General features: G+C 41.5%; 2 protein-coding genes across 2 annotated transcripts in view; one reads left to right on the top strand and one right to left on the bottom strand.

Annotated features, from left to right (window-relative positions):
• LOC117992833 (glutaredoxin domain-containing cysteine-rich protein CG31559-like) overlaps window positions 1-25065 on the top strand; it is a 110494-nt gene that overhangs the window by 14890 nt on the left and 70539 nt on the right. The window lies entirely within an intron of this gene.
• On the bottom strand, window positions 13631-18645 carry LOC117992700 (uncharacterized). Its single transcript, XM_034980409.2, has 2 exons — window positions 14503-18645; window positions 13631-14468 (listed from the first exon to the last, which is right to left on the bottom strand). Exon 1 carries the CDS (start codon window positions 18400-18402, stop codon window positions 15004-15006), a length of 3399 nt encoding a protein of 1132 aa, XP_034836300.2. The 5' UTR covers window positions 18403-18645; the 3' UTR covers window positions 13631-14468; window positions 14503-15003.

Below are 25065 nucleotides of genomic sequence, written 5' to 3'. Positions count from 1 at the left end.
TGAGCAGGATTCGAATTTCCGTTGTCTATCTAAAACAGATAAAATTTTGTATTGCTAAAATGCTTATTGTAATTTGTATCATTTTGAGGTGCTTTTTATGTTCCGGTCACTTTCATTATATGTTACTTCCTTTAAAGAACGAGTTTATTATAAGCACCTTCTATCTAATCTTGCAAAATCTTAGCTTTAGTTAGAAGAACATCGCTTTATATGAAACTCGTCTTGATTTTTATCAGCCACTGAAAATCATTCTGCTATTACCACCAGCGCCATTCGGAGGCTCCGTTTCTAATATAGTGACGAAAACTTAGCTAGGTTAGGTAAATTAGCTAGATCAGCCTCGCGAGGTACAATTTTTTTATTATAAGCACCTACTATCTAAATTTGCAAAATCTTAGCTTTAGTTAGAAGAACATGAAACTCATCTTGATTTTTATCAGCCACTGAAAATCATTCTGCTATTACCACCAGCGCAATTCGGAGGCTCCATTTCTAATATAGTGACGAAAACTTACCTAGACATCAGTGGCAATGCGACAGAACATTTGCTGTCTTTCTTCTTCTCCTTCTTATTTTGTTTTGTGGCTATTGCTGTCTCTCTGTAGCCGCTGTTACGTGTGACGTTTGACAGCACTTATCGCGAGATTTACGCCGGTCGCAAGCCGGTCGCGAGATACGTAGATAATCATAACCACCCCGCGCGGGTGTGGTGGCGCTCATTAGGGAAGGCTTATGCCAATAGCTTACACCCACAGGCTGATGGTGAAGATGATAAGGATGACTAGATGTACATCAACCAACGTGATGCTGCCACGCTTTATGTGGACCCTGCTATAGATTTCGTCTGGCTTATAAAATATGTCGCCAAGGAAACAATAAGATCGTATCGTGACAAAGAAGCATTCATTTTCACAGACTCAGTCGGCTAACGGCAGGTCGTTCACACCTTTTCGCAAACAATATTGGCACATAATGAAATTGGGACTTTTTTCTGCGTAACTGTAAGAAGATCGCTAATAAAACGGTCATACTCATCCAGCAGCCCAAGCATAGTCAGTGTGGCAACGTTTAACTACACGGCAAACGCCTCGAACACCCGTACAGCCCCTGCGTTAAGCCGGTGCGGGCGAGAGCGGGTGACGTGCGGTTGCGCGGGGCGTCCCACCGCCTCATACCCCGATTGTCATCTCGACCTGTCGCGTATATAGTATACTATGTGGATGATGCCCGCAAGTTCATCTACGTGGATTTACTTGTGGGAACTCTTTGATATTCCGTGGTAAAAAGTAGCCTATGTCCATCTCTGACATGCAAGGTTGGTACTTACCAAATTTTGTCGAATATTCTGTTGGTAACAGATAGGCAGACACACATTCGCATTTATTATTATTAGTATTTAAGTATTGGTTAAAGCTTCTTTTTTGTATTATTTTATGGGTTTTAAAGACTTAGTAAGTATTCTTCTACTCGTCTATGCTTTTATTTTTTAACCTTGGGTTTTTCATGTGAGCCTATAACTTATGCATACAATGTTTTTTTTTTCAATTGTTATTCAGTCATGCAGTATAATATTATCATACCTACAATAGAAATATTCCATCAGATTGACTGTCAGAATAATTCCGGCATTCATATAACACGGTTCATTGGTCTCAAGTGTGGACTTGTGGTATGTCTAAAAGAATTTTTAGGGTTCCGTACCCGAAGAGTGCCAACGGGACCCTATTACAAGCCTCCGCTTTCCGTCCGTCTGTTTGTCTGTCTGTGATTTCGTGAACCGTAACAGGTAGAGAGTTAAAATTTTCACTAAACGTGTATTTCTTTTACCACAACTGCAAATGTGCTATGTACTGTTAGAGTGTGAGTTCTATCGTAAGTCGTAACGCACCGATCAGCGATGTGGGCACACACACAAGAAGATAAATTAGGTACAGATAACTCCCCCACCCGTGGTTTCCCCGCACAAACAATAGTGGGGCGCGTCTTCGTGGATTGAACTATCTATATCCTCCTGTTTTGAAATTCCAACATTTTTTTAAACTAAATGGCTGTTGAATTTGTTAGTACCTAATGTTGTTTAAATAGTTCACAGAACTACAACAATAATACTTTTGTATTTGTATTTGAATAATACCAATCGCAAGCAATATAGTTTTTTGCTGACTCGTACATGATAACATGAATATATCCGCAAATCGGTTAAGTTTGATCCGTCGCTACTCACGACTCAAGAAGGCCACCGATACTAAAATATCAATAATCGTGCATATGCTTATAATAAAAAAACCTATTAAATACCTATTAATAGGTATATCGAACACTGTGTCCTTTTTAATACACATAATACGTCGGTCGGCCTTAAAGTAAGTTAAGTTCCACTTCCTTAGTTTAATTAATGAAATATACAATAATGTCTTTTTAGGGTTCCGTATCCCGTATTCTGTAGGGATCACTTTTTTGACTGTCTGTCTGTCTGTCTGTCAAGAAACCTATAGGGTAGGTTCTTCCCATCCCATGACCTAGATCGAAACTCGGCATCAGGATTGGAGGACGAAGGCTTAATTAAGTACTAACTCATTTTGAGAAATTGCACCTAAATACTTCTGGCAAGAATAGAATAAATTTTTTGAAATATTTTTCTGGATTTTCCGAATAAAACTGCCTAGCATTTGACCCCATCAAACATGAAAGCTATAGGCTCTCTGAAAATTTCGTCAAGATGGTTAATGTTAAGTGAAAAATTAGACAAAAATTTTTGCTTTTTATAATATTATCATGTATTAGGATCTATATGCAACTAGCTGATGCCTACGACTTCGTCCGTGTGGATTAAGGTTTTTAAAAATCCCTGGGGAACTCTTTAATTATCCAGGATAAAAATGATTCTCCAGGATCAGATGTTTAACTATATCCATGTAAAAAAATCACGCCAATTCGTTGCTCCATTGCGACGTGATTGAAGGACAAACCAACAATAATAAACAAACAAACAACCACACTTTCGCATTTATAATGGGTAGGACAATATGGTTAGTGATGCACAACAGACGGAAACGTTTAAGTGCGGAAACCAGCCCACAGTGAAGATAGAATATGGGTAGTGACAGATATACCGGTCATCTAGGGTTGCCAGGTCGCCAAACCTAATAGCCGGACAGACCAGCCAGTTTGGCCGGACATTTGGGTAGAAAGGCCGGACACCCTACATTATTGAGGATTTTGTGTCTTAGTATTAATAGGTACGACAAAAAAAATGTATGTAAAATCAAGCTTTTTATTATTATTGTCATAAATCTTGTTGTCAGGCGGCACTGCCGCCTAGCTACGGGAGCGACCGTCAGTCGACTCGCCTGCGCTCGGCCACGCTCGTTTGCGAAATGTAAAAAGCCTGACAAAATTCGGACAAGCCGGACACCGTTTATTTTGGCCGGACACGCCAATCAAAAAGCCTACCTATGTCCGGCTTTATCCGGACGCCTGGCAACCCTACGGTCATCTATCACGCTTTCAACATGATTATAAGTTTGAATCCAATACTGCAACAGTATTTACCAATCATAACTGCCTGCCTGACTGACTGACGGTAACTCACAATTCCATTGAGCAATACGTAACACTAATGAGGCATAATTACGAACTATGTCATTAATGGCTCCCCGAATTGAAGTCGATGTTGTATAACGATTTCTTTATCGAATATTCGGTCGGATTTTCAAGAGAAAGCTAAGGTACTTGTAATATGCGGTTCATTGGGACATGGCACGCAAGGTTTAGGTATGGCGGTCCATAGGAAAATTTTATAACTCTTTCCTATATTAATGTACCTATTCCAAGCTCTGCTGGCGTATGATTATAAATACTTGTTGTACGATGAAAGAAAATGTCATGTGATAAGGAAATCTGCATGCCTTTACATTTCATCTGCTACCTCAGTTAAAAGGATTGGTCTCTACTTCGCTCCGACCTCATCGGAGACCAATCTCTAATTTAAGCGCTACCCTAAGGTTGCCTGGAAGAGATCACGCTAGTGATAAGGCCACTATGCTATGGTGTGCAATCTTTACTAATATACTGATAAAATAATATGATAAAGTGGTAAAGTTTGTAAGTTTGTTTATAGGAAGTAATCTCTGGAATTGCTGAACCGATTTTGAAAATTCTTTTACCAGTAGAAAGGTACCTGAGTGACATAGGCAATATTTTACATTCAAAAAAATTAGAGATCCCTACAAAATTGTATTAAGCTAGCAAAGAATATTTTACTTTTTACTCGACTGCCCAAAAAACGGAGGGTAGGTACGTAATGTTTTCAGGATTATGTAGGTACTAGTTTCAAGATTATATACATAGCTACATGTCTGTACCTACGTACTTATATGAGTTGTTTTATTACACTCAAACTTCTAAATTCCTGAACAAGTATGGATGTTTAGGGTATGGTTAGAATCCTTACATCATCCCGAGTGACACTGGCTATAATTTTTTTGAAAAAACTCAATATGACGGCTGTATCGATTTTCAAACGTGAAAAAAATGTTTCAATTATTTTGACTTAATAAACACCAGACCGAATGCTTTGCAAACAAAAGTTTTCGAATTTTTCGAAAGCTTTTTAAATTATTGTCACTTTTACTTTTCTTTGAGTTCTGCCTTCACCCGTGGTTCCCTATTGTGGAAACGAACCTTAGACAAAACATTACTATATCAAAATTCCAAACCATTAAATCCCAACATCGATGATTCAAACCTTATTGTCAGGATCCCGTGTTTTTGTTGCATACGTACAACCACCACAAAAGATGTGATAGTTCTCTAAAATAGACAGGCAATTCTGATATCTCTATCTAACGTGATACTGACTTTATTGGCTTAAAAGTTTTTCATAAAGTGAATTTATGTTGTGCTGTGGTATTCATAACAATGTCCTGGAAAGTATGGATGGGCTCAGGTAGCATTTCCGCTCGATTACTCACTGCTTTGAATACACCTTTTAAGCAATGGAAGCGCTTTTTATTATTTACTAGCTGATGCCCGCGACTTCGTCCGCGTGGAATTAGGTTTTTTAAAATCCCCATGGGAACACTTTCATTTTCCGGGATAAAAAGTAGCCTATGTCACTTTCCAGGTCTTTATCTATACCCGTGAAAAAAATCACGTCAATCGGTTGCACCGCTGCGACGTGACTGAAGGACAAACTAACAAACCAATAAACCAACAAACAAACACACTTTGGCATTTATACTAAATATTAAAGGTACTGATTGTTTTCATACAAACTTCTATCCCTATCTATGTTTATCGGCATCATAAATCCTATCGATTATTTCTAAACAGTGAAAAAGGAGATCGCCCGTGAACGAGCCCTCTTTTGTGGCGTCGGCGTCGTGTCAAAACTTAATTTTTTTTTTTTAAATGTGTTATTTTTTTACGATTATGTTTTATAACGACTTTTTTTCACTCTATTACTGAAAATATCCACAATTACAGTCAGAATCGTAAACATCCATTTATTTTGAAAAAGTATTAATTAAATATAACCTCAATATCAGCAATATAAAACAAGATTTCTTTATAACCACGGTGAATAAATAGAAATCGTTTGCAGAATATAAAGAGTTAATTATTTGTCTACAAAATAAAATTAAAACCATGGTGACATAACAATTATATTAGGGGGGGGCCCAAAGCTCCTAAGCAAATGGGCAATCTCTTTTGTTCGCTTGACCATATCTTGTCATTTATATCGATGCCTTTGAGTGAAATTTGATAACTTCAATCGGTAGATACTTACTTTTTACCATGTCGCATTCATGATGAACACATAACTACTCCTTTGCTTTGCGCAATCGGGTAATTATAAATAATAATCAAGAATCAAGCAAAAACTAGACTAAAGCCGCAAATCGGTCAGAGTTGATGAAAGCAATACGTGATGCCATTTTTAATGACGACTGCTAGCGACTTGTCAATGGACGCACGTTTACTTTCAAGTTCCAAGCCAAGGTGCTTTATAATAACACAGTTTGATAAAAAATCAGTAGGGAAATAATCTAAAACACACTAAAAATATTTAGCTTAATTTTATGCAAACCCTAAACACGCTAAGTAAGAAGACGATTAGCCAATGCTATATAGCTTTTCTCGGTTTACCTACCTACATGAAGAAATCCTACTAATATTATAAATGTGAAAGTGTGGATGTTTGGATGTTTGTTACTTAATCACGCAAAAACGGCTGAAGTGATTTGGATGAAATTTGGAATGGAGATAGATTATACCCTGGATTAACACATAGGCTACTTTTATCCTAAAGGGACTCCTTTCAATAATATATTTGAATTATAATATTATATTTTTTTAAGGTTTTAGTTTTAGTTTTGTAAATTAATGTGTTTCTGCAAAATAAAGAAATTGAATTGAATTGAATATTATACAAAAAGCGTAAGCTTAACCCTAACTTAGCTTAACTGTGGTGCCCGTACCGTCTTCGTCCGTATCGTTTATCGTTGCTTTACCCAAGTGCATAAGTGCATAATATTATCAACTGTATTATATTTGCTAAACTGTGTTCTTTACTTGTGCGTGTATTCTTTGTCTGTATGTGAATGGTGGATCATGATGGTTCTATTTTTAAATGTTCAAACGAGGACTGCATTCGATTGATATTATACCTGTTTGAGCTTTAGAGCTAAATTGTTGAGTTTGATTTTATTTATGAGATTTTCGGAGAGAGAAAGGTTCGAGAATAGGTACTCATTTTTTCAATTTTCATGGCAGCCATTTTGAATTTTTATTCTTTGTTGTTGTTATAGCGGCAACAGAAATAGGTAAGTACACATTCTGTGAAAATGTCAATTCTCTATCTCAATTAATATGTCTCGTGTATCTGGCTGAGATACAGCCCGTTGACAGACAGACGCACGAACGGATGGCCAGCGGAGGCCAGGAGCCAGGAGTAATGTTCTCAAAGGTGTGTGTCTACCATCCGGTATTGGCAAGCATGGGCCGGTGATGTGTTGAAATGGTGATAACAAAGCTTATGTAAAGCTTCATATGCACTATTGTCGTACGGTATCCCTCCTATCACAACCTTGAGGCTTAGTTGGCGACACAGACCACCACCTATAGACGCCTAATAGCCGGACACCTCCGATCGCCAAGCTTTGGCAATAACATTTTACGATTTTGTGTTCATGCAAAACCTTGTATATGCGTACTTTTGAGGTTTTAATTCTCTGTGGTTGGTGGAGAAAGGAGAATGTAAGACATGATTGACATGGCTAATATTCTGTTTTAAAAAATAGGTATTGCCGTTAATATGCACAAACATAGAGAATGGACTTATTTTTAGTCTCAATAAGTAGCTTATTATTCAGTTATTAATACAGAAAACAAAAAAAATCCTCTATTTCTCCGCAGCAAAGCAACTAAAAAAAACCTGATATGCCAGAACCCGTAAGCGTAAACTAGTAAACAGCAAGCTTATTAATTTTCTTAAAACTGGTCGAAAGCCTTGTTAATAGCCTTCACAGTGTAAACTTGTTCTGTCGCTTGTCTCATACATATTTGTAGCGCTAAAAATATATGTTTTATGCGCAGATGTCTGTTAACGCGTCGGTAACATCGGTGTATAGTTGTATATACCTGTTACCTATCATCATCATCATCATCAACCGATAGACATAGTCTCTTGCAGGGACTTCCACACGCCACGGTCTTTCGCCGCATCAATCGCTAGATTGAAGCGGCGTAAGGCCGTGGAAGACGGTCCGTCCATCTGCGTCTTCCGGTGCGAGGTCGCCATTCCAGCACCTTGGGACCTCATCGTCTATCGGTTTTGCGAATTATGTGCCCTTGCCCTGTTCAAATATCTCGAAGACTATCGATATCCGCCCATACATGTGTAGGACAAATTTGTTGCATTTTAGCTCCCCTATCTTTTCTTGCAAGGAATACGTCGAGTTACTAGTAACCCTTTAGATCACAACCTAAGATCTAACTAGAAAAACTGTTCACAATAATGATTTTAAATATTCCGTCTATTTTAATCTTAATGGATTAAATATAGGTTAAAAAATTCAAATAGTATATTTGAATTTATATATCTAATACACTAGTTTGTAAGTAGGTAAAGAACATCTTAAAACAGATAATATTTAAGGTAACGTCACAGAATATATAACAGTTCTACGTACCTACACGCAGTGGTGTGCAATAGAGGCATAAATGCACTGCTTACCCCAGTTGTAATGGCTCAATGCATATTTTTCATTATGACCTGCCAGTAAATAGGCTCCTACCTAACTAATGCTTACCCTGGCTTCAAACACTGTGCACGCCACTGCCTACACGTAAATTGTTATAGAACCTCATAGAACCCATAAGCATAGTGTACATGTACACTACACATGCAGAACTAAATGATTAAACGAAAGCGACATACGGACAAATTGATTGCCAATCACCGTTAATAGGAGATTCGATTCAATAAGTAGTCACGACTTTATAAGTTACGATCGTTTTTGGTTCAACTGCTTGAATCTTATGCTTGTAGAAATAAGTACTAAATTCCAATGGAAAGATGAACTTGGGTTTAATGTATCATTGTAAGCAAACTTGTAAGTCGTTTAACGTACATGTAATTAAATTTGATCGACAAACTACATATGTAGCTCTTCTATTGATATTTCATTACTTTTCAAAACATTTTGAAACCAAAGAAAAAGAATAGTCTTGGTTAGATAAAAATTTCATCCGTTCAGTTCTTAGTTTTTTTATATTCCCATAATGTCATTAACTTTATTTAAGTTTCTACTCTAAATTTTCATAATCGCTAATCGATTAGATTAAGAATCTGACTAAGCATCATTCACGAGAATCATAGATTCCAAATGACTTGTGGAGATCTCCTCTAGATAACCGTATCTAGAGGGAATCTCCACAAGTCTCCAATCGCCAAGCTTAGGGCGGTTTCAGACTAGCGTATTATACGCGCGTATAAGCTCGTTTTTGGAAGCGCGTGTAGGCGCGTATAGGCGCGCCTTTTGGCACACGCTCAACTCGTACGAGCGTTGACGCGCTTCTAAGCTCGTAAAAGCGCGAGCCGCGAGAGACACCTCCCCGCAACACCACCGGTTTCGAGCGAACACGTCGAAATATGCCCGTATACGCGCGTCCGGTTTTTTGAAGCGCGTAATGTAGCGCGCGTGTAATTGCGTAATGTAGCGCGCGTGTAAGCGCGTAATGTAGCGCGCGTGTAAGCGCGTATGCTGAAACGACCGTATACGCGCAGAAAAATACGCTAGTCTTAAACCGCCCTTAGGCGGTTGCTTAGCATAACAGTCGGCCCACGCCCGTTCGGTACCCTCATTCCGCACATTGTCTTGATTACGTGACTTTTGAGTCCACCAATCACAACAAAGCATTCTCCCCTGTCCCCCGCCAACATTTTACGATTTTGTTTTCATGCAAAACCTTGTGTTTATGCGTACTCTTGAGGTTGAATTATCTGTGTCGTAGACGATCATAATCTTTCTCTCACCTGTAGAGGTGAATAAACTATCATCCATAACTATCATTTACTATATTGTTACATAACCAATGCGAGAAGTCATCAGAAGAAATACATTAGCCTATTAATGTTTCATAATCGCCTTTATAATAATTTGATACATCTTTACGTCTACCGCAGACGGCCGATAGTTCGTGAAACAGCAAAAATATAATTTCAAAGGGCATTTCATGTGGCTAATTCTTTTGTACACAATTTCTAAACTAAACTAAAATGACATATTATCTAGATTTCATTATTGCTTCCTTAGACAGCAATAGAACTTATTGAAAAGCCAACGTAGACGAAATTATGCGTTAGGTCGGCGTTTTGGACAACGCTTCTCACCGTCTAAAATTTTAAATTTTTTGATAAAAATCGGTCTCAGAACATTAGTTTAGTCGTCTACGTTAGATCTCACGTACAGTGGAAAAACACATCAAAAAATATACTGAGTAGATAGATAGTTAAGAATAATAATTCTTTCGAACAGATTGTTTATATATGACTAAGCTATACAATAAGTTATTTTCTTTAATGCGTATTTTTGTTTTCCAAGATAAGTTACTTACCTATTGACTGCGATCTTAGGTATATCTGGTACAGTGACTGGTAAATAGCTTGAATAAATGTGTACAGTACCCGACAGAAAGTAATAAGAATAAGAAGAATAAGAATAAGAATAATTTATTTTGAATTTTGAATTTAGAATTTAGAATTTAGACACAAGAAACAAGTTTCCTACCCTCTGCACTAGGAAAACCCTGTATTGCAGAAGGCAGTTACAAGTTTTTTTTAAACTAAGGACTTAATATATTATATCTAATATTATACTAAAATTATAGGTAAGAGAACGAGTTTCCTACCCTCTGCACTAGGAAAAAACCTGTGTTGCAGAAAGGCAGAGTTTCCTAAAAACTAACCTAATATTAGTAGGTACACCTACTGTAAATATTAGAAGGATATTTAAATCCAGTGGTGAAAAATAAACTGTACCTAATGTTATTTAAATAAGTCTATTTTCACAATAGCATGCACTAAACTTATTTAAATCTATTCAAATTAGCTGCTACGATATTTTATAACTCATCATAAAAAATTTAATGATCAGATTATGTAAAATTCTGCACTAACTTAGAAGACACGGAATGTCATCCGTGTGAACTGGCCTTTATTCTAAATGATATAATAATGCCATTTATACACATCGCGTGTCAAAGGATAAGTAGGTATGTCCTTGACGTGCTTCTGAGATTCGTAATCAATGACCTTCTTGAAAGACTTATCATCATCATCATCATCAATCAATAAACGTCCACTGCTGGACATAGGTCTCTTGTAGGGACTTCCACACGCCACAGTCTTGCGCCGCCTGAATCCAGCGGCTCCCTGCTTTAAAGACTTGGAAAGTACGAAATTAGGAATGGTTATATAAATAATACATAATATTTAATAATTATATAATATAATTAGTGTAATGTTAAGTACCTATACCTAAACTACTTTAATAATAACTTATGCCCGCGACTTCGTCCGCGTGGACGCGATCCTAAGTCAACGGGAAATATTTCTTGACAGACACGACGGACAGACGGACAGACAGACAACGAAATGATCCTATTTAAGTATTATATATAAGTTATTCCTTTTTTCATCTTGAGGTACGGAACCCTAAAAATTGAATTCAACCTATTTTTTGGGTTCCGTATTTATATTTATATATTTTCTAAATCGAGCAAACGACTTTTCATCTAGGTCCATTCATACGACTTTGTTTCTCTACTCCATATAAATAAAAGCAGCTATAATAGAAACTTGTAAACACCCTATATATAGAAACTAGTACAGGCAGCCGGTCTGTCTATCCGTCCGAAGCGATAATATGTTAAGGTCGATGCACATATTAGTAAAGTTGTCAAGTAATAGGTATTTTAAAACAAGCACCTACCATGATGAAGCCTAGTGGTTAGGACGTCCACCTTCTAATCGGAGCTCGGGGGTTCGATCCCGGGCACGCACCTCTAACTTTTCAAAGTTATGTGCGTTTTTATTAATTAAATATCACTTGCTTTAACGGTGAAGGAAAACATCGTGAGGAAACCTGCATGCCTGAGAGTTCTCCATATTGTTCTCAAAGGTGTGTGAAGTCTACCAATCCGCATATGGTCAGCGTGGTAGACTATGGCCAAAACCCTTCTCACTCTGAGAGGAGACCCGTGCTCTGTAGTGAGCCGGTGATGGGTTGATCGTGATGATGATGACCTACCCTGACTTCGTACGGGTAGAACAAATAATCCATTTATTACATTTTTGACTAGCCAATGCAGGTAACTTCGTCTACTACGCTGGCCAAGTGCGGTTTGGCAGACTTCACACACCTTTGAGAACATTATGGAGAACTCTCAGGCAAGCAGGTTTCCTTACGATGTTTTAGTTCAACGTTAAAGCAAGTGATATTTAATTACTTAAAAAGCACATATAACTCCGAATAGTAAGAAGTGCGTGCCCGGGATCGAACCCCCGACTTCCGATTAGGCAGCGGACTTCCTAACCTTAACAATAACATTAATAAGAAGATTGTATAAGTTCGCGACAGGTCGACATGGTAGTCGGGGTGGAGACGTCCCGCACACCCCCACAGCTCCCGCGCTAACCCGGTGCGGGATAGCGCGGGTGACGTGCGGGTGTGCGGGGTCTCGCCCGCCTCATACCGCGATTGCCATCTCGACCTGTCGCATACAGTAGTACGTTACCTGTAAAAAAATAAATCATACTGTATTTATAGGCACTAGATCAAGTCGTCTGTAGATACATAATTATGCGTTAGCGCATCTTTGGCCTTGACTCCATGACTTTTGACGCACCAAAATGTCGGGTTGGTGCACAATTGGAAAGGCCACGCTGATTATCATCTCATCATAATAATCATATGGCTTGTGATCTTGGACTACATGCGACCACTGTAATTGGACACCTGTAGGGCGATTGTTTAAAACCTGCATCAATCATTATTACAATCTCAATTGTTCTGATTGGCTGAATTTGTGCGATTCTTGTTGCAACAATGCATTGTGGCCAATAGTGAGTGTTCCGTATGGTTAGATAGGAACTAGTAAAAAAATCTAGAGGTGCTCAACTCAATTTGAGCTTTACGCACTGCCAGTTCAGACTGAACTACAGGAGTAATCGCTACTTAAGGTTTTAAAAGGATAGTAGTTTTCACGGGTTTACACACGAGACTAATCTCGAATCAAACATCATTCTTAAGAACACAATACGTATTTATTATAAAAAAAAATAAAAATCAGTCACACGTATGACAACTGACAAAACACTGTCCGTTAGACAAATGAACATAAGACACAATTATATTATATAAATAAGTGACACAACTTATTATATCAATTTATAAATGACAACATTATGAATAAATTACACAAAAACACAATAGTATTACTAAATGGCAGGGTAATACAGTTTTAAAATTATAAACAAAGTATAGGTACACGAGTTATCTTAATAATTATATACAACACACATACGTTAGAAATGATCACTTACTATTAAGTTATCATATAAGCAAGTTCGTATAATTTTCATAACTGAATAGTTGTAAGCTTTCAGATTATGAATACGGACATTAATACAACCTAAAGTAGTTGGATCTCATAGGACACGATCGTACAATTAAACTTTAGACCTAATAGTCGTAAGTTATTAAGTCATATAAAAAACCTACCTGGTTTAACAAAGACTAAATAGTAAACATCGGTTATGTACGACACGATTATCGTTCACTCGAATGTTAACACTCAGTTTAAACGACGACTGAACGAAAAAGGTTGGGAACCGACGCTTATTATTCACTCGAAATGGTAACAGGCTTGATATAAATGTTGACCGACAGTCGATACATAAAAAAACATAGAACACTGTTCCACCGCATCAGCCGGTCTGAATACGGAATCTTAGAGCCTATACTGCTAACACAAGGCCTGTGCCGCAGCCTTCTTACAACGTTTCACTTTTAATTTAATTAACTCGACTGTCGCTACACCTTTATAAACACACTGCCTGTGGAATAAAGTATGATTAGTTTATCAACTAAAAACCAATACACATAATGGTTAGTACATAAGGGTTAGCACATAAAGATTAGTACGTAAGCATTAGTTACACAATACTAAACATTAGCTAGAACAAATGCAAATAAAGGTTAGTACATAAAGGTTAACACATAATGGTTAATACATAATGGTTAATACATAAGCCATCACATTAAAGTTATATAGATATGTAGTACTTCTCACTACATGACTTCAAAATGGCCGACGGAAAAGTTCAATTCAAAATGGCCGCCGGAAAAGTTCATTTAAAATGGCCGTCGGAAAAATTTACTTGTAACTCACTAAGAGACACTGAACTTATTAACACTTGGGGGGCTATATGGTTTTTTTTAAAAACCTTTTGGTCGTAGCGGATACCTGAAGCACTCCACCCGTCGCTGTTGCGAACCCCTCACCACTGTTATCCTTAAGATAAGTGGCAGGTTCAACTCTCGACGTCGTTGCTGCTGTCCACCGTGTTCCGCCCGCTGTGGCCGAGGACCTTCCACGATGACCCTTAGGCCAGATGGTTGGTTGGCTGCTTGTGGTTGCATGGGCATGCGCCGTGCACCTGCACGCTGCTGCACTGTAGCTGACCGTGGGTGGTAAGGATCACGGCTCAGCTGTGAGATGGTTGCTATTGGAGGGCTATTACGGTGAGGAAAGATGCTGTAGATGTCAGCTGTTGCTTGCTATGCTACAACAAGAACAGGTACCGGCTGACTCGGTTCACTCACCCTTCGCAGTAGTTCAGCTGATCACAGCTGGGGTTTGATGACCTGGCTACCAGCTGACCATGTAAGGTCAATGACCTGGGCTACCAGCTGACCATTTAGGGTCAATGACCTGGGCTACCAGCTGACCGCAGCTGGTGTCACTTGCCTCGGTTTTGAAGAGAGGCCACTGACCAGCCTAAGCTGATCTTTACCTAGCTACTTAGCTATTTAGAAGAGGTACTTTCCCTATCACTGCCCTATTCTAGCACTTTCACTTGTATTACACTGAGACCGAAAACTTGAGAACGAATAATGCGTAAAAATCACGCCTTAATATTTACATATTTTGCCTTAGTAAGTACCTCCTCTAATGAGCCAATAAATTGTACTAACCAATTATGCATAGATTATGCGACGTTGTCGCTTTATTTCGACTCGCCCTTGGCACATTCCATGCATTTTCCGACACGAGGCATGCCTTCTCTTTCTGACAATTACTTACTTTCTCTCTCTACCGAGATACTGTCTCAGATTCGGCTGATCTCGTGTCGGTCCGTTGCTATGGTTACCGAGCGTCTCCCGCGCAGTTTAGCTTGTCCGTAACATCCTCCCCCCGGCGCAGGCTCCCTCCCTACGTGGGAGCCGCAGCCCCTTCTATAATTGGGAGGACAGCTAACTTACGTGTTGGCCTACGAAACACACCTCCTGATGTTCTTATGTCTGCACATCGGACTTCGCCGTCGGGCCCGGGGTACACCTGCTCTATTATCCCTCTAGGCCACACGTTGCGCGGCAACTTGTCGTCTACAACGACGACGAGGTCTCCTTGCTGGAGTTGTCGTAAGCTTTGAGCGGCACTGCCGCGCGGGACTAACGTTGGTAAATACTCACGTATCCAACGCCTCCAGAACTCGTCTGCTAGCGCCTGAGCTGCTCGCCAAGTCCTCTTGTCTGCTTGCTGACATGGGCCCACTACGGGTAACCCTGATGACGATCCAATGAGGAAATGGTTCGGAGTCAATGCCTCTGGGTCTTTATGACTTACCGACACATGTGTTAGGGGACGAGCATTCACTGAATACTCGGCTTCCACCAGCAGAGTCTGCAGTGTCTCCTCCTTTGGAGACTTCTCGTTCAAGGTGGCACTTAGGGCTGTTTTCACCGAGCGCACCAGTCTCTCCCATGCTCCTCCTTGGTTTGGGGTACCTGGTGTTATAAATTTCCATGATATCATCTTACCTAGGCAGAACTCCCTGAGTGGCTCTGCCCACTCCTCGACAGCGGCTCTCAACTCGACGTCAGCCCCTTTAAAGTTCGTCGCGTTATCTGAAAATATAATGGAAGGCCAACCTCGCCTCCCTCCCATGCGGCGTAGGGCCTGGATTGCAGAATCCGTGGACAGGCTGTACACCAACTCCAGATGTACTGCTCGAGTTGTTAGACATGTGAAAAGAGCGCACCACCTTTTTTCGTGGCGCCTGCCGATCGTGATGCTCATTGGCCCGAAGTAGTCTACCCCTACGTTCTGAAATGGTCGGCTAAACGGCGCCAATCTTGCTGCTGGCAGGTCACCAAACGTTGGTACTTGAGGAGCGGCTTTTCTTACTCTGCATTGTTGACAACTGTGGGCGACTGCTCGTACGGAAGGTCGTAGCTGTAAGATCCAATAACGTTGCCTTAGATCGTTCACGACTCTTTCATTGCCTGCGTGGCCTGCAGCCTCGTGTTCCTTTTGGATCAGCATTCGTGTGAGCTGATGCCGTCCGTCTAAAATGATCGGCTGCTTTTGATCTTGTGTTACCGGTGCGGCGTTAATCCGCCCGCGCAACCTTAGCAGTCGATCTGACCCATACTCTGGGTCCAGTTTATATAGGCGGCTGGAACGGGGTATCTTCTCCCCCCGTTTCAGCAGCTGTATCTCAGAGGCGAAGCTGTCTACTTGGGCTCTTTCCAGCCATAGCTTTTCCGCCATTTGAAGATCACGTACCTCTAGTTGTTTGCTCATCTTTCTCCATTTTGCTGCAATGTAGATTACTCGTGCCGTAGCTCCTATCAGCACGTTCCATTTGCTAATCCGGTTAATATCCGGCATAGCGTCCCAATGTAGCGGTCTTGACTGGCTTACATGATACACGAGGACTTCCTCCTCGGGCTCCCTCTGCTCAGGGGTTGGTTCTTTCGGCCACTCGGATGATGGCTGCTGTAGAAACTGCGGTCCCTCCAGCCATTCCGATCTGGGCCCCGCTGCGTACTCTGAACGCGTCGCGTCGTCCGCTGGGTTGCTTTTCGTTGGCACCCAACGCCATTGTTCTGGTTTAGTCAGTTCGGCTATCTCTCCTAGCCGATGTGCTACAAATGGTGTATAACGTTTAGCATTGGTTCTCACCCATATGAGGACTGTTCTGGAATCCGACCAGAATGTGGTACTGGCTGCCTCCCAGCGATGTCCACTTTTCACTGCCTCTGCAAGTCGTGCACCGATAACAGCTGCTTGTAATTCCATCCGGGGAATACTCATACCTCTTAGTGGTGCTACCTTGGCTTTTGCCGATGCCAGCCGTACGATCACGGCGTCCTCTGGTCCTTCTATCTGCCAATATGCCACGGCTGCATATGCCAGCTCGCTGGCATCGCAGAATATGTGAAGATGTCGCTTCTGGCCCTCCTTGTGCTTATCGTAGCATCGTGGCAACCGCAGCTGTTCAATGTTGTGTAGACCTTGCATCCATGTGACGAACTCACCTGCTTGTTCCTTTGGGATAGGCTCGTCCCATCCGATGTCCAGACGCCAGAGTGACTGTAGCATAATCTTTGCTACTATAGTATACGGACTCAAGAACCCGAGCGGGTCGTAGATTGACATGACCGCGCTTAGCGTTTCCCGTTTCGAAGGAGCTCTTACTGTTTCCTTAACCTCCTTCGGCACTCTTGGCATCCTTGTGTTAAAACCCAGTTCATCCTGCTGGGCATCCCAGACAAGCCCTAACGTTCGCTCCTCGCTTTCTTTTCCTATCATTAGTTGAGTATGCGCTCGCGATCGCAACTCAACCGGAAAGCTATTTAATATACCTTGTTCATTGGAGCTCCAATCTCGCAGAATGAAGCTGGCTTGTTGGTGCACGTAGTCCACCTCCTGCACCGCTTTTATGGCTTCCTCCTTACTCGGGAAGCTATCTACGAAGTCGTCCATGTAATGACTTGTAGTTATGGCGGCGAATGCTGCAGGATGTGTCTCTCTGAACTCCTCAGCGTTCAGGTTGCGGACACTGTGTGCTAAAAATGGGGAACATGTAGCCCCGAATATTAAAGATGTCATCTTATACCTTTTCGGCGGCTCACTTCTATTGTTACCCCTCCATAAAAACATCTGAGATGGCTGATCTTCAGACCTCACCTTGATCTGTAAGAACATCTCTTGAATGTCTGCCGTTACTGCTACAGGCTCTTCCCGGAATCTGTACAATATTCCTGGCAGGGACTGTAGGAGGTCCGGTCCTTCCAGTAACATGTCATTCAAGCTTACTCCCTGGCTGCATGCGGCGGCGTCAAACACTAACCTGAGTTTTCCTGGTTTGTTAGGGTTTCTAACTCCAAAGTGAGGTAGAAACCAGGCGTTACACTCTTCTTCTTCGGTGCCGCTACATTCCGTCGCATATCCCTTCTGCAGCAGGTTTCCCACTTGTTCCATGTAGCCTTCTCCGAACGCTGCATCGCGGTCCATTTTCTTTTCAATGCCTTTCAAGCGCTTAAAGGCATTGAAAAAGCTGGGTGGCATCCTTACCTTGTTTGATCGCCACGTTAGTCCAACTTCGAATCTTGGTCCATTTCGTCGGGCTGTAACCTTAAACAACTCGACGGCCCGTTCGTTTTCCGGCTTTTCCTTCTTGGCCAAGCTCACTCCCAACGCATCTAAGTCGAAGTGGCTTTTCACTAAGCCATGAAGCGCTTCATCCTCGCTGTTCTGACTACGGTGATGAAGATGATGAACCGCCTCTCTCGGTTCATCCTTTGCACCCGGGTTGGGTCCCATAATTACCCACCCGAGGCTCGTGAGGCAAGCTTTAGGTGCCTCTCTACTTCCTTCACGTAATGTCCTTGTGACAATTAAGTGCCCGTTATCGGCACCAATCAAGATCCTTGGAACGGCCCCGTAATAACACACATCGCTTACCTTTAAGCCTTTCAGATGCGGATATCCCAGAACACACGCTGGAACTGCCTGGCTCTGCAGTTCAAGCTTTGGGACCGTCCGTGCGGTTATCTCATCAAACTGCGACCCAGATCTTGATTTTATCAATAGTCCCACTGTTTGGCTGCTGATTTCATCACTTACCGCATTGATCCCATGGAGTTTGAGCTTTCTCGTCGGCCCTTCTGCACCTACGACGGCCGCCACTTTCCCGTCTACCAAGGTTATGGTTGATCCCTCATCCAATAGAGCATACGTATCCAACGTTCCCTTGGGACCTCTAATGGTGACGGGGCATATCTTCAGTAGCACCGTGCTTTGACTTGCCATTGTGTTCATCACTGAAGCTGTGGCGGCTCCCCCGACGGCCCTTGTATTTTTGTGCAGAAGGTGGTGATGGGGTTGTTGACACCCATTAACCCCACACCTACTGGCCTTGCATCCCTCGCGACGGTGGTTAGCTCGTAGGCACTGAAAGCATACCTGCGCTTCCCTTGCAAACTTCCATCGATCACCTATGTCCTTAGTTATAAGTCGGGGACAAGTCGGTAAGTGGTGCTCCCCTCCACATGCGACACACGACGGCTTAGCGGGATGCTGCTTAGCCGTGGCCTTGGCAGCGAAGTATACCCTCTTTGTCGCGGATGCGCCTCTTCCTCGCGATGTATACCTCGCTCCCCTACTAAACGTCTCCGATGAGTGACTATTCGTGTTGAAGTTATAAGCTAAATGCTTCATTCTTTGTTCGGCGTCCAATTCAATGAACCTGGTCAGCACTAAGATCTCTGGTTCACCTATACCGCCGTACTCATGCGCATATGGTGCAAACCTGCTTCTGGTAATCTCGTCTAGCTTGTTGAGAACCTCCACTACCAGTTGGGGGTTAAACAGATGTTCCCGCCGAATATCCGCCTCCCGGAGTGCAGCTATTATGTTCGTCAGCGCAATGGAGAAGTCCTCCAACTCCATGGCTGTTGTTGGTGCTTTAAGTTTGCGAATTTTTACCACTGCCTGTCTGGCGATCGCGTCGGGTCTGCCAAAAGTCGAATCTAACGACCTCATAATGCGCTCAGGATCTGGATCTCTAGAATTCAACAAACTTGATACAGCATCCCGAGCCTTACCTTGTAAGCTGTTTCTTAATCTCGTAACGTTTTCTATTGCTGAGAACTTGAAGTGTTCGGTGCTATGCATCATCGCGATTTTGAAGCCATTCCATTCGTTTGCTTCACCAGAGAACTTGGGTAATTCCGTCAACTCACGGAGTAGCGGCCTTCTGTTCGCTACCTTGTTTATTGAAGCAGCTAACCGATCAATATCGGTCTTCGGCTGCTCCTCGGCCGGTGCCGGGTGTGGGGAACACGTGGGCAGGATCCTTGGCTGATCCCACTCCACTTTCCTGTCCGGTTTTGTCCTAACCGGCAGGTGCACTGCTGTACGCGTCTCGTGTCGCCGAGAAACCTCAACGTTGGCAGGCGATGCCACTGCTCCCACTTCAGGCGGTGCTCCTTGACGCTGCTCTGTTTGATTTAGCCATTCTTGTACGCGCCTTAGCACCGGTGCTGTCGGCGCCGCCTCCGTGTTGGGCCCGTCCCCAGCAGCGTCTTCTCCATTGAATGTAGATACACGACGAGCCAGTCGTTTACGTAATAATTCTATTTCGTACCTTTTTTCAATCTCCAATCGTCCTTCTTCAAAAGCCCAATCGGCTTCCTGTTTACTCATTGCAGTTGCCTCAGACTGCAGTGATGCCGGCGGCGTTGAAAGGGGGGGTTGCCTTATCCCTTCCCGAAGTGGTTCCAAGTTTTCGGTCTCAGTAATACGTACCCCTTCCTTCGTAGCTCGCTGACATGGTTTCTTCATCACGGCGGTCTGTTCTGGAGCTGGCAACCTGCTAACGGAAGGTAAATCTAATCTTTGCTTACCCAGTCCTGTAGGTGCCGTAGTCTGTCCACCCTCAGTGGACGGCTCATCTTCTGGCCTCGTTCTTTGCTCCATAGTTCCAGAAATGGTTGGTGCGTCCTCAGTACGCATCTCATCCATTTCGTTCTCCCCCTTCCCCCCTTCTCTTCTCCGGCTTGACCGCGCGTGACGACCATTCTATCCTGAAAATAAACACGTGAAACAAAACTATCCTTTTTGTGTCCAGAGATCCGGTTCGAAGGACCATATGATGTTCCGTATGGTTAGATAGGAACTAGTAAAAAAATCTAGAGGTGCTCAACTCAATTTGAGCTTTACGCACTGCCAGTTCAGACTGAACTACAGGAGTAATCGCTACTTAAGGTTTTAAAAGGATAGTAGTTTTCACGGGTTTACACACGAGACTAATCTCGAATCAAACATCATTCTTAAGAACACAATACGTATTTATTATAAAAAAAAATAAAAATCAGTCACACGTATGACAACTGACAAAACACTGTCCGTTAGACAAATGAACATAAGACACAATTATATTATATAAATAAGTGACACAACTTATTATATCAATTTATAAATGACAACATTATGAATAAATTACACAAAAACACAATAGTATTACTAAATGGCAGGGTAATACAGTTTTAAAATTATAAACAAAGTATAGGTACACGAGTTATCTTAATAATTATATACAACACACATACGTTAGAAATGATCACTTACTATTAAGTTATCATATAAGCAAGTTCGTATAATTTTCATAACTGAATAGTTGTAAGCTTTCAGATTATGAATACGGACATTAATACAACCTAAAGTAGTTGGATCTCATAGGACACGATCGTACAATTAAACTTTAGACCTAATAGTCGTAAGTTATTAAGTCATATAAAAAACCTACCTGGTTTAACAAAGACTAAATAGTAAACATCGGTTATGTACGACACGATTATCGTTCACTCGAATGTTAACACTCAGTTTAAACGACGACTGAACGAAAAAGGTTGGGAACCGACGCTTATTATTCACTCGAAATGGTAACAGGCTTGATATAAATGTTGACCGACAGTCGATACATAAAAAAACATAGAACACTGTTCCACCGCATCAGCCGGTCTGAATACGGAATCTTAGAGCCTATACTGCTAACACAAGGCCTGTGCCGCAGCCTTCTTTACAACGTTTCACTTTTAATTTAATTAACTCGACTGTCGCTACACCTTTATAAACACACTGCCTGTGGAATAAAGTATGATTAGTTTATCAACTAAAAACCAATACACATAATGGTTAGTACATAAGGGTTAGCACATAAAGATTAGTACGTAAGCATTAGTTACACAATACTAAACATTAGCTAGAACAAATGCAAATAAAGGTTAGTACATAAAGGTTAACACATAATGGTTAATACATAATGGTTAATACATAAGCCATCACATTAAAGTTATATAGATATGTAGTACTTCTCACTACATGACTTCAAAATGGCCGACGGAAAAGTTCAATTCAAAATGGCCGCCGGAAAAGTTCATTTAAAATGGCCGTCGGAAAAATTTACTTGTAACTCACTAAGAGACACTGAACTTATTAACACTTGGGGGGCTATATGGTTTTTTTTAAAAACCTTTTGGTCGTAGCGGATACCTGAAGCACTCCACCCGTCGCTGTTGCGAACCCCTCACCACTGTTATCCTTAAGATAAGTGGCAGGTTCAACTCTCGACGTCGTTGCTGCTGTCCACCGTGTTCCGCCCGCTGTGGCCGAGGACCTTCCACGATGACCCTTAGGCCAGATGGTTGGTTGGCTGCTTGTGGTTGCATGGGCATGCGCCGTGCACCTGCACGCTGCTGCACTGTAGCTGACCGTGGGTGGTAAGGATCACGGCTCAGCTGTGAGATGGTTGCTATTGGAGGGCTATTACGGTGAGGAAAGATGCTGTAGATGTCAGCTGTTGCTTGCTATGCTACAACAAGAACAGGTACCGGCTGACTCGGTTCACTCACCCTTCGCAGTAGTTCACCTGATCACAGCTGGGGTTTGATGACCTGGCTACCAGCTGACCATGTAAGGTCAATGACCTGGGCTACCAGCTGACCATTTAGGGTCAATGACCTGGGCTACCAGCTGACCGCAGCTGGTGTCACTTGCCTCGGTTTTGAAGAGAGGCCACTGACCAGCCTAAGCTGATCTTTACCTAGCTACTTAGCTATTTAGAAGAGGTACTTTCCCTATCACTGCCCTATTCTAGCACTTTCACTTGTATTACACTGAGACCGAAAACTTGAGAACGAATAATGCGTAAAAATCACGCCTTAATATTTACATATTTTGCCTTAGTAAGTACCTCCTCTAATGAGCCAATAAATTGTACTAACCAATTATGCATAGATTATGCGACGTTGTCGCTTTATTTCGACTCGCCCTTGGCACATTCCATGCATTTTCCGACACGAGGCATGCCTTCTCTTTCTGACAATTACTTACTTTCTCTCTCTACCGAGATACTGTCTCAGATTCGGCTGATCTCGTGTCGGTCCGTTGCTATGGTTACCGAGCGTCTCCCGCGCAGTTTAGCTTGTCCGTAACAGTGAGCGAGCATTAACCAATCAGAGATGATTGCGATCGTGACATTGTAGCTGTCAAACAACCGCGGTAGGGCCACGGTTTTAGTATCGCACTTCATGCTACAATGTTTGTTTTACCTACTCTATTTTTAGGGTTTCGTACCTCAAAAGGAAAACGAAACCATTATAGGATCATTTTGTTGTCTGTCTGTCTGTTAGTCTGTCAAGAAACCTACAGAGTACTGCCCGTTGACCAAGAATCATGAAATTTGGCAGGTAGATAGGTCTTATAACTGACATTCGGCGAAAAATCTGAAAACCGTAAAGTCGCTATCTCACACAAAAAAAATTTAATTGTGGTCATGAACTAATAATTATTAGTTCATGACCGACAGAATGACAGATGGCAATTTTGTTATAACATTAATCAGCTCTAATGAAACAATTCGTATTTCACGGACGCTTGGTTGAATGTGAACAAAAAACGTGTTAGTTTTGCATTAGATCAGTGTTTATTTCTGGTCATTATAACATTATATCTGACCTCTACAATCGGAATTCGTGCCTTTAGTGGCTTTACATTAACAGGTATTACATATTTTATTATATTGAAATGCGTATTATTGCGTATTATAATTTTACCCGTGCCTAATAAGTACCATCATGTTTTTTTGTCTATAAAGGGTTTTTAATTTTCCACAACCTAAAGTCCACTATAATATTACCCTTCCCTAGTAGTAGCCTACCCGGGGGCTATTTCTGTACCAAATTTTGTCAAATTTCGTTAAAAGTTGGGCCATGAAATCTAGCAGACAGACAAGCAGACACACTTTCGCATTTATAATATAAGTATGATTTATCAATGTAACGCAACAAATCAAACAAAATATTTAGGTTATCTCACACATTATCTCATCTGACATGACCTACATTTCTCCCAGATAAGGATAATCCAGTGAAAATTTCTTATCAAACTGCACATTCTCAACAAACATACTATCGTGAATCTGAATATATAAAAGGAAAAGGTGACTGACAGACTGACTGACTGACTGACTGATTGACTGACTGACTGATCTATCAACGCACAGCTCAAACTACTGGACGGATCGGGCAGAAATTTGGCATGCAGGTAGTCATTATGATGTAGGCATCCGCTAAGAAAGGATGTTTGAAAATTCAACCCCTAAGGGGGTAAAATAGGGGTTTGAAATTTGTGTAGTCCACGCGGACGAAGTCGCGAGCATAAGCTAGTCGATGATAAACTGTTTATTACAGTACTATTATAATAGTGCCTACCGTAGTCTAAATTTTTTTAAGGTGTGTGTTATTACTAACAATTATGATCTCAATGGTCGAAATAATTGATTTTTATTTAAATACTAGCTGATGCCCGCGACTTCGTCCGCGTGGATTTACGTTTTTCAAAATCCCGCGAGAACTCTTTGATTTTCCGGGATAAAAAGTAGCCTATGTCCTAATCCAGGGTATAATGTATCTCCATTCCAAATTTCAGCCAAATCCGTCCAGTAGTTTTTGCGTGAAGGAGTAACAAACATACACACACACACACACATACAAACTTTCGCCTTTATAATATTAGTGTGATATATGTATAAAATGAAAAGGTGACTGACTTATTGACTGATCTATCAACGCATAGCTCAAACTACTGGACGGATCGGGCTGGGCATGCAGATAGCTATTATGACGTAAACATCCACTAAGAAAGGATTTTTGAAAATTCAACCCCTGAGGGGGTAAATTAGGCCTATGAAATTTGTGTAGTCGCGAGCATAAGCTAGTAGGTATCAAAATCTGAATACATATTGAGTGTACATAAAATTACCGCAAAATTAGAAATTCATCAGAGTTGGTACACTGACACACGTTTTTAAGGTTCCGTACACGAAGGGTGCATACGGGACCCTATTACTAAGCCTCAGCTGCCCGTCCGTCCGTCCGTCTATATATCAATTTTCACAGAATGTGTATTTCTATTGCCGCTAAA

Source organism: Maniola hyperantus, chromosome 22 (assembly GCF_902806685.2).
Source record: "Maniola hyperantus chromosome 22, iAphHyp1.2, whole genome shotgun sequence".
NCBI classification, from domain to species: Eukaryota; Metazoa; Arthropoda; class Insecta; order Lepidoptera; family Nymphalidae; genus Maniola; species Maniola hyperantus.
Note: the sequence above shows the minus strand (reverse complement) of the source record. Positions and strands in the feature narration are given on the sequence as shown.

Excerpts from the sequence above, each read along its gene's own strand:
- LOC117992700 (XM_034980409.2), bottom strand. The coding sequence starts at position 18,402 with ATGGGACCCAACCCGGGTGCAAAGGATGAACCGAGAGAGGCGGTTCAT.